Source organism: Stegodyphus dumicola, chromosome 5 (assembly GCF_044657685.1).
Source record: "Stegodyphus dumicola isolate Sdum_Otavi_A_Nest chromosome 5, ASM4465768v1".
Taxonomy (NCBI): Eukaryota; Metazoa; Arthropoda; class Arachnida; order Araneae; family Eresidae; genus Stegodyphus; species Stegodyphus dumicola.
Window position 1 is genome coordinate 170183526 of NC_140772.1, and position 14766 is coordinate 170198291.

At 31.1% G+C, this 14766-nt stretch overlaps 1 protein-coding gene across 1 annotated transcript in view; it reads right to left on the bottom strand.

Moving 5' to 3' along the window:
* The window catches only part of LOC118201494 (transcriptional adapter 1-like), a 97517-nt gene that overhangs the window by 67181 nt on the left and 15570 nt on the right, over positions 1 to 14766 (bottom strand). The window contains exons 2-3 of the mRNA XM_085817374.1: positions 14329 to 14398; positions 8848 to 8884 (exon numbers count right to left, since the gene is read on the bottom strand). Of these exons, the coding sequence (XP_085673500.1) occupies positions 8848 to 8884; positions 14329 to 14398 (107 nt within the window). The remainder of the gene's footprint in view (positions 1 to 8847; positions 8885 to 14328; positions 14399 to 14766) is intronic.

Sequence of the window (14766 nt, forward strand, 5' to 3'; positions counted from 1 at the left end):
GAAAACAATAAACTTTTTTTTAAAATTTTAAATAACATTTTAATTTACAGAATTAGTTTACAATGAGAGGAAAAAAAACTTTGCAGAAGTAAACTATATTACAAGATTTAATAATGAAATTTCAGTTCAAAATATAGAAAATAAATAATAAGCCATATTAATTGTATTCGTTTGGCACCTAATAATAAATACAATTTATTTTTCCACTCATATTAATATTTAAATAATTTAACTTAAATCAAAATTCTGAACATTTTCTAAATTTTCATTGCATAACAGTTTTCCCTTAACATATATTCAAAGCAAAGTAATTTAAGTAAAAAAGAGGCACATTTCTGAAATCAGAAGATGGGAAATTGCTTCATGCAGTCATCCTTTAACAGTAAAAGCTTAACTAACCCGCATACTCGGAAATTGTCGATTATTCCGGATAGTAACTGGAAAAAGAGCAGTGGGGGATATTGTAGCCGTTCTTTAGATTTCTCGGCTAAATAAATGATTTTGACATTTCGATATGTGCATCATATAAAAATAGACCAACGGAACTCAAAAATATTCTGCTTAGAAAGCACAGTAAAACTCTTTTAAGCGTTCATAAACAAATCTCAGACTGAACATCAAAATTAATTATCTTTGCAAAATACCGCAAACATTATTGCGCAATACGTGCCGCATAATTCTTCCACGTGTGATATTACGCAATCGGAATCAACAGCTGCCGGTATTCTGAGAATAAAGAACTAAATAAAGGAAAAGAAAGAGACTTACTAATCTGGGGTGTTTCTGATTCTAATTTTCAACAGACTGCATTAAATTTTCGGAACAGAATCAATCTTCGCTTGGGTTGGGTAGACAGCAAAAACTTTTAGTCCTATTCAATCCAGATTGGACAGTGACCAAAAAAAAGTCTGCTGCTTTAATATTAGAGATTTTGCAGAGAAAGGGGAGAACCTATCAACTTCCGTACTGTGTAATGTATAGGCAAAAAAGAAAAAAATTATTTTGACTATTCGATTACTTTCCTTTTATTTAAGCCATTCCGAATATTATTACTTAGAAAGCTAATCTGTGTAAAAGCACACCCATTTTTGGAAGTTTATCTATACTTCAGCAGTTACCGCAACTATATTATTATAAATATCCATGCATATGCTCATAATAAAAGCAGAACAATCATAATAAACACAAATATAAACTGACCATGCGGAACGAGAATGCAAATTATTAAAATCTTGATAGAAATCCAAACGTGTGTAGTATTTGGATGGGAGGGTAAGAATACCGAGTGTACCGGAATTTTCTACCGTTTTCGCAATTCTTTGACCAATAGAACGACGTGCACCTGTCTGTACTCTCGCGTGCACCATAGGTTATGTTAATTCAGAGAAAGGGGGGAAAGCAATTTCCGGGAGTATGATTCACCATCTGACGTTGCATAAAAGGAAGAAAAGTTGTTTATTAATTTTGGCTTTGGTACGGGAAAAAAAATGCGTGTTTATTAAAAAAAAAAGGTTAAAAAAAGCAATAAAAGCAAAAAAATAAGGGCTTTAAAGAAAAAGTAAGCACCTATAAGGGCCTTTATATTTTATTTTCAAATATAAGGACTTATAAGCACTTGTAAGGTCTGCTACGAACCCTGATATCGTATCATAAATGGACAATCCCATGATTTTCTCAGTCGAATTATTTGAAGATTCGGTAATTTATCCAGTATTGTATGTGAATGTCACCTAAAGGCGTTTTTTTTTCCCCCCTCCTGATGAAACAGCGGCCGAGCGGTAAAGTCGCTTAACACTGGTAGTTTCGTCCAAGGTTGGAATCCCGCGAACGGGCTGGCTGTATGGGCGTTTTCGTGGTTTTCCCCATGTGTAACGTGTATGCGAGCTAGTTTCCCTTAGAAAGTTCTCCACGAAGGCATCCCTCCCCTTAGGCAGACAGCCCTAGTGTGCTTTGTCATAATTAAATAAACCAAAACTTCTTGATGAAACCAGTTTTTCCTTTCATCTCATACCTCCAAAATGTTTAGCCTCTAAAGACTGATAAAGGCTCTGACAAAATACTTTGTGAAGAACTATCTAAGGGAAACCAGCGGTCATACACGATACACATGAGAAAATCAATAAAAACAGCCATGCAACCAGCCTGTTTACCGGGATTCGAACACCGGAGTGAACTACCAGTATTCAGCGACTTTACCGCTCGGCCGTTTGTGGGCCTTTATGAAATGGAAGGCGATAACTTTATTCAAAATGATTGTCAGAAATATCAAGATATTTCGAAAAGTTGGATGCTTTTTAATATACTTTCAGAATGCCTAAAGAAAAAGACCAAGAATAAAGTAGAATGTCTGAAGAAAAAAAGAAGAAAAAATAAATTTTTGCATAAAATTTAGTATTAGTATTTTTTTTAAATTTAAAACCTTTTAATCTTATGATATTTCATTCTTGCGATTTCAAAAATAAATTATTTGACTACAATATGACTAACATTTTAAGAAACGAAATGTAGGATAAAACTGTGTAAAGCAATGGGCACAATGATAAAACTGTTTAAAGCAGTGTATGCAAGTCATCCTAAGTTAAAATGTCGATTATAAATCTCTCCTATTTATATATATCTTTTCTCAATGGAACATTGAAAGGCGTGTTAATTGTGCTTTACTGTATTTTCTCTTTTAATATATGCAGTTTTCAAACGCATCGTAGTCTGGGTTACAAAGTATTCTTCCGAAAGAAACGCAATTCAAATAAATAAAATCAAATTCTGGAAAATTTATATTAATAAATATATTTAAAATGCTCAGTTCGAAGGAATAAATAGAAAATTTTTAAAAAATTATCTGAAGAGACAATGCAACACAAACAATTAAAATAAAAGTGTAAAAATTTAAAAATTACCTAAAATAATAACTATGACAAAAAATATATATAAAGAAAACTATTTGATAAAAAATAAACGCTGCATCTTTATTTACGCAGTTCGAATAGGTAAACAGAAATTTTTAAAACAGTTATTCGAAAAAAAAACATGCAACTTAAACAATTAAAATGAAATTCGAAAAAGAACAAATTATTTAAAATAATAAGTTATAATTAAAAATATGATATAAAAAATATTATTTGAAAAAATGTCAAAAAGGAACGATGGTGACTTTTTTTCCTCTCACGGGAAAGGAAACTAGGTTGCCATATATTAAGAAGTTCGCCAAGTCAACGTTTCTTGGCGCAAACTGAAAAAAAAGTGCCAACAGAAATTTGTGAATTTCTCCATAAATTTCACTCCAAATTTTACAAAATTTCATACTTAGGCGTAATTTGAGTTGTAGAATCGACATATATAAAAAAATTGGTATGCTATATCAGAAAAAGTCCGATTTTGTGTCAAAATATCTATGTTAGAATAGCGCTATGTATAAATGTAATATATATCCTAAGTCACACTTTCGAGACATGAAGAACGCAATTTGAATTTTGTAGATCGGCCCAGTAGAACGAGAGATATAGCACTTTCCCTTTTTTTTTTTTTTTTTTTTTTTTTTTTTTAGCAGTGTACATTGAGTTTTGTGCCCCAAGCAGATGTGCCATGTAGAAGAATCTTTTCTGTGACTGATGTATACCATATATTTTGATATTGTGAAGATACTCACCAAGTTTTTGTAGTAGTTATTTTGATTGCATTTGATGGTGTGAGAAGTTTGTTTTTGATATATTTGATACGAGGATGCCATGAGTCTATTATGGAGCATGATACCAAGATAATAGTAATGAGTTCTTTGTTGCTATTTTAATAATGTGGTTTTGGAGGTTTCTAAGCTTCAGAGTCCAGAAATACAGAACATCTCATTTAAAAAAAGGGGGAGAAGGTATGCTTATATGTTGAATAATCCACTGAGATTCCAACATCTCTCTTTAGAATACATGCTGATTAGAAAATCACACTCTAGCCAATGAAAACACATTGATGGACATGGCCATGACCATACTTTTGGCCCTTGATTGGTTTTAGGGTGTTAATATTTTTCTTTCTGGCCTAAATAAGAGAAGCCACAAAGCATATTTGTTTGGAGTGGATGCTGCTCATACTGGCTTTCTTTTATTGGAATACAAGTGGGATGGGAGAAATCTTAACTTTTTAATTTGACGAGGATTTTATTATTATAGGTATTTTATCAAAATTAAAGTTTGTTATTTCAAGTACATCAAAAAAAGTATCTGCATCCCAGAACTGCAGCATGATCTGCAAAGCAAAAGCATGTTTTGATGTTAACACAGCAAAAAATTGAATCGCTGTAAAAAAAAAGGATGAAGGCATGTTGATCTCAGAATTATACTAGCAGTATAGAACAGTAAAATCAACAATATATAACAGTGGAAAAGAAGGAACATTTTGTGGATTCTGACATACAACTTGAAATAAATAAAATAAAAATCTGCTAAAAGTGATGATCATGAGAAAGTGATGATAGAAAGGAAACAACAGCATTATACTCACTACATGCTACGGATGGATCTAGTGCTGATGGCTCAAGCCAAAATATTCCATGAGAAAATGAACTTAAGTAATGAGTGCACATACTGGGCAGGCTGGTTAACTAAACTTAAACATCGCCATGGTATAAAGCAATTAACAATTTCAGCTGAAAAAACTACAGCTGATACTGTAACACCTAATGAATATGCTCAGGAATTCAAGTGGAAAGTTATCTCCAAATAAATTTATAACAGTGACAAAACTGACCTTTTTTGGCAATATGTACTTTGAAATACCTTATCAACCTCTTCAGAAAAATCCCAACTGACATCATGGGTTCCAAAGTGAGAAAATTTTGGCATGTTGAAATCCTGCAACATTCCTGCAGCATTTCAACATGCCAAAATTGTTTTCTCACAAATGTAAACTTTTTATCAGAATAAAACATGACCTCGGACATTAAACGAGTAAAGATTTTCCCCGCCATTGTTCAAATAAAACAGCATGGATGACACAAACATCAATGAGTAACTGGAATGAAAATAATTTCATGTCAGAGACACAACAGTAACTGAAACTGGTTGACTTGATGATCCAAAAACTGCCCTGACTAGAAGCAACTGCTCTTACACTTCACTAAAACTTTTAGCAAAAGAAAACACTTCGTTCAATTTTTTCCTACAAATTGTACATCCATCATTCAGCCAAGGGACAACACATTGAAATGCAGATTTAGAGCAACATTTTTAAATGCTATGTTAAAGTTTCTGAATGGTAGTGGCAAGACTATTCAAGAATTTTTCAAACATTTTAACACAAAATCTGCTGTGTGGAGTATTTATTGCAAGGTAATTGAAAGATGTGTGTGCAGATATTTTACAGAATGCTTGACAGAATTTATGGCCATATTATTTATGGTGGTGGTGTTGATGATATGCGCAAGTCTGAAGTTTTTCAGATATCATAAACACAAGGTAAAATTTTCTAATAAATAGAATTTTTGAAGAACTGATAATAAATGAATATGATATCACAGAAGTTTTTCATTCTGATGACAATTCTCCAGTCATCAATCACTAATGGATGCTGAAATCAGTAATATAGTTTTGAATCCAGAAAATATTGCCACTCGTAGTGAAGAAAATGATACAAAGTTTTTTTAGAATTAGAAGATTTCAATTGACAGCTTAGAGGAAATTCTCGACACTTGAATTACAACACTTCAACAATAGAATTTTGTAACTGAACAAGAAATTATCTATAAAATAAATAAAAAAGTATTAGCACAAAAAATGAAACAACTTACACTGAAAGAAATATTTAATAAAACATATAAATATTAAGGTTTCCCCTCTTCTTTCATAGTTGTTAATTTCGATTTCTTTATGGTCATAAATGCTTCATTATTTCATAAACAACTATTCCACTTTTTTAATTTTATAATTTTTTCATGTCATTTTACTAGATTTAAACTAATGATCTCAAATTGGAAATTTCCAAATTCCAGATTCTGTATCATAAACATTGTATTCTAGTTATTTATGAAATAATGAAGCATTTATAACTTTAAAGGAATCAAAATTTACCAAAAAATAGCTTAATATTTGTTTATTTTATTAAACAGTTCTTTCAGTGTTAAGTTATTTAAATTACTATGTTTTTTGGTGTTGACTTTCTCTTTAATTTTATAGATAAAAATAATTTCTTGTTCAGTTACAAAATTTCATTGTTCTGGTCTTGAAATTCCAGTGTCAAGAATTCCCACTAACTGTCAATCAACTCTTCATTCTCTTTGTTACTTTATTACTATATTATCTGAGGCCATACAACAGACTTTGTGATCCGTTAGTTGATGGATGATTAGGCCATTATTATTCCATTAAAAAACTTCTGTTACTTCCTCCTCATTTATCCTCCCTATATTTTCACAAATTCCATTAATTGGAAAAATTTTAACTTTTGTTTATGATATCCAAAAATCTTCAAATTCACAATCATCATCATCATCCCAACCACAGAATATGGTAGCTGGCCATAAATTATTCTAAGCATTCTTTAAAATGTTTCAAAAATTCCTGAATGGTCTTGCCATTGTTCAGAAACTTTAGTACAGCCACCTCATTTCAACATGTGAAGCAGTCGAATATCCATTGGCTGGATGACGGATGTACTATCTGGAAGAAAAATAAGATGGAGATGTTATCTTTCACAAAAACTTTTAAGTGAATTATCAGCCACACAGTCATCTATAATCGGGGCAAATATTTAATCATCCAGTAAACCTGATTTTTAATGTTGTGAAGCCTGCAACATGTAAATATTTTCAATCCAATTATTCATTGATGTTTTTGTCATCTATGCTCTTCTACTTGAACAATAGATGACAGGGAAAATTTTTGCTCCTTTAAAATGCCTGATGTTAAGTATTTCTTCCAATTATGAAAAGTTTACAATTTCGAATTCCTGCACCACCTGTACATGAAAAAAATCGCTTGCCTCATGGTGGAGACACCAGTTGAAGTTTTTCTGCAAAGGCTGATAAGGTATTTCAAGGCACATATTACAATAAAGATCAGTTTCATCAACATCATAAATTTATTTTGAAGATGATTTTTCCCTATTAAAGATTTCAATGAAATCCTCTGCAAACTGTTCAGCTACTTAGCAACTGAAGCCTTTTTGAACGAAACTTTTAACTGTCTCATACCATGGCGATTTTTAAATTTAGTTTTAAACTCAGTTTCCAAATTCATTTTCTCATGAAATATTTTAGCCTGAGCCATTAGAACTGACTCATCAATAGCATGCCCTCAATGTGATGCGATCTTACCATATCAATCATTACTTTCCACAACAAGTTACTATTTTTTATTCATTGCAAGTGGGATATCAGAATCCACAAAAACTTTAAAAGTTATTTCTTTTATATCATATATGTCTTAGTCTGAAGATAATTGCAGTGTCTAAAAGTTTAAAATAACCTTTTTTAATTCTTCTTAATTGAACAGAAAGCCGCAGCTTGTGCCACAGATGGACTTCAGTTACGAACTTTGCAATGCATGAGCACGCTCTCGGTGCTTCATTCTTAAATTTGAGGGCTCTGCAATACTTGCATAATTTATCCATCTTTCCAACAACTATATTTCAGAATGTTGACTTTCCAATGCCATTCTCATCGCATAATTTTGAGATGAATATTCCTTTTTTTGAGGCAATTCTACTTTTTGCTTGATTGGCATCAAAACATGCTTTTGCTTTGCAGATCTTGTTGCAGCTCTTTCTAACATAATCGAAAATTCAAACTTTGATAAAAGAGCTGTAATAATAAAAAATGACAAAAAATAATTGGCTTATCAAATTAAAAAGTTAAGGAAGAGTGCTATCTGTCTTCCCTGCTGCTATGCCAAAAAAAGAAAAACCAGTGTGTGTAATATTCACCCCAAACACAAATGTTTTCCGCCTTAGGTCAGAGAGTAAAATACTAACCCTCACAACCAATCAAGGGCTGAAATTGCTGTTATAACCAACACCAATCAATGTACCGGCTACAGTGCGATTCCCTAACCAGCAGATGTTTGAAAGCGATATGCAGGTATCTTTATCGCTTGGGAGAAAAATAATTTTTACAACACATCTGCTTTTTCTTGAATGTTATAGTCTCCATTTTTACACTGCATAATAGATTTCAGGACCATTTTTCCCCATAAATAAATAATAATAACCACAGTTTAACTTGATACATTTGATTGATTATATATGCCTACAGTCGAAGGGCCATCAACCACAGGTTATTTCTCAGCGGGATGGCATGCTACCACAATGGGCATTGTGTGGTCACAGTTTCCTCAATAGAACATTCCCTAACAGATGGGTCAGGAAGGATGGGACTAATTTCATGGCCACCAGAACTGCCTGACATAACATCCATTGGCTTCTTGCAGTAAGGCTATGTTAAAGACATTGTTTACTATTCGAAAGTATCAAAGATTGCAGACTTGAACGCCAGAATCAGCAATGCCACAGCAAGCCCTGAGCCATGCTATATTGCACTCTACTTGAGCAGAGCTGGAATATCGACTTGATATATATGATATCAAGGTTGAGTAACTTGCATCATTTGTCACAAAAAATTTTAGTCTTGCCTGTAAATGCATATGCAAAGGTATAAATAGTTCCTTTCTCAAACAATAAGTTGTTAAAGTTCTTCAAGGACTTTGTGAACATCCTGTATATTTTTAAAATTTCTACTACCAATATAATTTTATTTTTGAGTTTTCAGACTATTTAATCTTAAAAATGAATGTTTAAAACTTTAAATTTTCAAAATAATAAAAGAAAAGTCACTTTTACTCTCATAAAGTAATTCAGTATACTTACATCTCCTTGCAACAACCTTTTTAATGCTGATATATAACTAAAAAAGAAAACAAAATTACAATTAGTTTTTAACTCAAATGGGAAAAAAAAATAGAGAGGGAGAGAGAGAGAGAATTTTGCTCTGACACTAAGTACCAAATTAGTTTACTCCCTAAGTACATACTTAATATGCTATTACTGATAACATAATGCAGAAATGGCTAACAAGTTGAACATGATGTGATTTTTGGTCCACTGCAGCCAACATCACCTTCTTTGCTAGGGTCAACAGTAGCATCTTACACCACCTGACATCCACTTGCAGTCCAACACACATTTTACATAGCTCTTTGGTACGTTCACTTTTATTTCACAATATAAAAATACATTAGTTGGTATTTCTGTGTTTTGAGTTTAGTATTTAGTATTTACCATTGTGGCAACATTGTATTAGTGTTTCTATAAAAAGTATCAATGTTTCTTATCCCTACTTCTATGCAAAAAATGTAAATACCTTCTATCTACATTTTAAATTAAAACTGTCTACTTGTATATATATTTCTTTTAAATTTTAGTACCCATTAAAAACCCCATGCCCAAAAAATAGATCTATTATTTTCATGAAGAATGGCAGCTTGATTTCTTTTTTACAGTGAATAATGATAATTGTTGTTGTTTAACATGCAGTACATGTTCATAAATAACAGGCAATCTGGGAAGGCATTTTTTTAACATTAGATAACAAATACAAAACAGTTACTTAAGAAAAAATAAAATTAGGAATCTCGCCACTCAATGATAACAAATGCTTTTAAAAAGCCCATGTTGGTATCACATGTAGTGATTACTGCGAACAGTTAATGTTATGCGAACCTTAATATTATAGAGGATTTTGTTTTTCCCTTCAATTTGATGAATCGTCAAATGTAAATGACAAAGCACAATTGGTTATTCTTTTTTTTTTTTTTTTTTTTTTTTTTTTTTTTTTTTTAATTTATACATCTAAAGAAGAATTGAATTCTTTGAATGAAAAGCCTGCAAGATATATTCAGTTCTTTAAAAAATTCCTCACTAATCTGAAATACCACTTTTTGAATTAGTTTCAATAACAACAGATGAAGCAGGAGCAATGATAAGCCATAAAAGTAGACTTATAACTCTATTAGCAAAACAATAAAAAAAATTTTTTTTAAGCTGCCGCTGTATAATTCATCAAAAATGTTTATTTAGTAAAAGATTAAACATGACAGAAATAATGAACATAGTATTCAAAACTGTTAATTCTACAAGAGGAAATTTCTTCCAACTGCAATTTGATAAAGAACATAAGATCAAGAACATGAGAACTGAGATAATGAAAACTTGGTTCAGTGATTTACATTACTTATAGATTTTAAATGACATTAATTGATTTAAATTTATAATTCCAAAGGGAAAACAAAGCAATAACAGAAACAATTTCATAGCATTTATATGGACAAAAGGAATTTAAATATGCTAATAACAGATCTTTACAAAAAAGAAATTAAATTACTTTCCAGATATGTCCAATCACCTATAAAATATCAAACAAATAACAACACTGAAAAATAAAATGCAGAATTTTTTTCTTTTTTTCCCACTGAAGACTTTTCCATGATTCTGAAAAAGTTAAGTTTTTTAACAGTATCTGTCTTCTTTTTAACCCTTTCCAGATATGCGTCCCATACATGCCATTCCCTAAAACATCTTTCACAGCCGTGCATCCCACCCATGCATCACTAGAGAATAAGCTTAAGAGATGAGTGATGTCTATGTATATTTTAAGTTTAATCATTTTTAAAGACCACTAGATGACGTCCTATGCCCATTACTTTTGAACTGAACACAGTTTTAGGATCCTGACCTTCAATCTGATCCCATTCTGCTTAACTTTGGTGTGAAGCTGTTGTGAAGCAAGAGGGAAAAAGTAATCAATATGTACAGAGCTCGGCTATTATGTAGTGTCTTTTAGGGTTACTATGTGATGTTCTGCTACACTTTGTGTTGCTTTTATCACTTATATTTCACATACTTCCCTTTTTGTTTCAGAAAGCCTTGACTTCAGCTTATTATGATGAACAAGTGTTATTTATCAGAGGAAGGATATACTCGCATGGTAAATGAGGAATATAGAGACATGAATGAGAGATGATTCATTTTCTAAAAAGTTAGTGATATTTCTAGCGATTCTGATACAGACATGTTGTCAGAGAAAGCTCATTAAAGCGCCTGCCTTCAACTTTCCATGAAAGATTTTGTGACTTTCTTCTTGCAATTAGTATTTCTTGTATTTTTTTAACAAATTTAAAAGTTCATTAATGTACAGTACAAAGTCCGAAATCCAGAATTATCTAAAATCCGGACCTCAAAGCCACAAACGTTTTTTTTTTTTTTTTTTAGTCCAAAGGGATTTGAATCCCGAAGGACTATTAGTTTCGTTTTGGCATTTTTCGTCGGACTCATAAATGTCGGTTCACTTTTCAAACTGTTGCCACAAAATGTTAGAGTCCTGCATTATATTTGAAGAAATTAAATAATGAAAAATCTGCATAAATGTATGTATTTTTCTCGTATTGTGATAAAACAACGATACATAGAGTCATCGAATTTTGAATAACGTAATCCTCCGACGAATATGAGCATGTAGAAGACCAAATTTGAAATTTGAAATTTGTTTTATGATCGATTTTCTATTTTTTAAAACTTTGATGAATTTTTGATTAACAAACTCAAGGATTTCAAAGCGAGCAATGGCAACGTTGTGCAGAAAAAACATTTTTATCTCCAGCGCGTGAGTCTCTGTATCGGAAACTCTAAAGATATGCTCGTTTTAAAACTATTTTGCGATATTGCTGTTGCACTGGATCTTATGGTTTAAGTGCGAGGAACATGATATTTAATAAAGAAAGGTAACACACAAAATGTTAAAAAACGCCCCTTTGGACGTAATTTAAAATCTGAAACATTTCAGATTTTTTTTTTTTTTTTGTAGGCTTTACACATGCACATTTGATTTTTCCTTCCATAATAAAACCTGTGGAGATTTTTCACTTAAAAATTCCGATTCTTAATTTCACTTAGGTACTAAATAAAATACCTCGTTATGGAAAAACAATCATGAAAGCATAAATTTGTGAGATTAACAAATTTGGCTCCGTAGTTGAGTATCTGCTTGGCGTACATCTCAAACCAAAACATTCTACATAGAAACATTGTTGATTTTACACCTACTAGCATTTTATATCCCTGATGCCAACCTGGTGAATCATTATTTATTATATTTTGCTTTCATCACTGCATGTTTATCAACTAATGACAACTTGAGTAATGACTCATGCAGTGATGTCTAAACTTTTTTTATATTAGTATTTGAATAACAAGAGTATGGCAACCTTTTATGCTAACATTACGCTTGGCGATGATTATAGATTTTTAAATGCTCTAAGAAATGTTGACGAAGAAAAATTCAACAAAAATTTCTTTTCATATGCTAAAAATAAATTTTGTTAATGAAACTCATAGGTCAAAAAATTTCACTTAGTGCTATTTTAATTAAGAATAACTGATATGTTATTCACCATAAACCCAGAAGCGGCAGCAGAATATGTCGGCACCGGACGGCAGAATTTAGGGAAGACGGAATTTTTGGAATTTAGGGAAGGACCGATCGGCAAAATTAAGGAATGAGAAGTTTTTTATGATTTAAGGAAAGCACCTGGGAAAGCAAAAAAGGAAAGCACTTTTTTGATTTGTGCCTTCTCATTTCAGATACCACTTTTAGCACATATATAATTTTTTTATAAATAAATAAATTATTTTATACAATATTAATTATATTTATACATTATCAATAGTATTTAATTAAACATTCTCATATATATTTATTTCATTCCCTCTATATCTATCTTTCTATCTATATGTAATGATTTTGAAGCGTAGTCATGATGGCTGGGAAGACGAACAGATGACGCCGACACAAAAATGAATTAGATGAATTCCCAATCTTCATTTCCACACACATAAAATCATCTAAGTAGATATTTATCTAATCATAATAAAATCTGATACATTTCTATTATTCAATCATAAGAAAATATGATAAATTTCTATGAACATTGTAGAAATGACGTAGGCATTTAAACAAAGGTAAAGAAATGCAGTTTTGACACAGCAGCAGTTAGGGAAAGGACAGAGCAGTTAGGAAAGGGAAGAATGACACAATTAACTCACCAGCTGTATTTATACTAAATCTGAGGTATAAATAGAGCTAATCTGTGATTCGTTAGTTTGAGGTTGTTACATAACATAGAAGATTCTCGAATTTGAGAAAACAGATGAATAGAGATCACCAAACCTAGAATGTTAATTTTGAGTTCGGCAATTCTTTTTAACCTTTTGAAGTTCGGTGCATAATTACCACTTGTCCCACCGCGCACGTAGAACAGTAAAATGGCATCTTTGCCTCAGTGTAAATTCTCCTAACATGCTTATCTCAAGTGCTAGTTTTAGCAACCAAATGAAAATGCAAGATATAAAAAACGTTTTTGAATAATTATCTAGAAAATATTGATCATATTCGCAAAATAAAAAATATTTTTTCAAAAAAATTACGTAATTTTTAAACAAAATCGCTCTCTGTACGACTTTTTAGATATTTTTTAATGATTTCATAATATATTTGAAACAGAGAAGATTTTCACTCCACTTTATTAAAAAGGAAGATATTTAGAAGGCCATCATGTTTATTTACATTTAACCTCTGTTTCCTCTGCTTAGGATATTTTTCTATGGTGAATCACACTTGCATATCCATTCAGTATTCAATGATATTTCATGTTACAGAGTTACATTTTCATTTCTTTCGGAAAAATACTAAATATTTTTCAAGTTTTAACATTTTTGCAATTTATTAAAAATTATAAATTTGCATTATTAACATATAAGACAAACATGATACTTAAATTTAAAAATATTTGAAAGGTGCTGCCATTTAGTAGCAGCAATTCCTGCATGCATGGTGATACGTATTTGGTTCCACCTTTTAATTTCAACCGTTCTTAATATATATGAATTCAAATAATAATTTTTTTTTAGAAAAGGAAACTTTTACATAAAAATATTCACTCTAACACCAAAAGTTGTTGTTTAGATGATTTAAATTGCATTAGAAATAAATAAAAAAAATAATTAATAAATAAAAAAACTGCTTCAAAATTAGACCTGCAAAGAATTTTTATTTTACAGTTTCTATGAATGAATACTAGTGCTGCCAACTGTCACACATTTAGGGAACTAAAAGGTGTAATTGTATGTATTTTAAATGGAATTTCGCAGCTTTCATCTGGGAGATAAAAACTGATAAAAAAGACGGGGCATCTGGCATCCCACCGCCTGTCAAGGAGTTAAAGCAGCTATCGTATTTTCTTATATCTTACATATATGTATACATAGCTATATAGATACATATACATATTTACTTACCGGCTATAATTATGACTCAAATGAGCTTTCAATATCTGATGTTTCTCTGCAAGATTGAAAACTGGCAACTCTAAATAAAAAGCAAATATAATTCTAAAATATGTACTGAAAAAGGAAAAAACTTGGAAGGCAAAATTAATTTAATTTCAATAACAATACTGAAAATTTCCAACAAAAACAATTTAACAAAATATATACACATGTACACAGATAGGAAGCAACTGTTACTGGTCAATTAAGGATAAGATCTGCTTAACATTTTGCAAATAAATAAGAGAAAGAGGATTATTAAATAATGCTTGTAATTCAAAAGGCAAATCAAATACATAAATCATTTATTTTTTAATCTAGTAATTTTTTTTTATTGCAAAGGCACTTGATTATACATCACTGGTCTCCATGCATAAAAGATACATGAAATTAGAACATGGGGGGAAT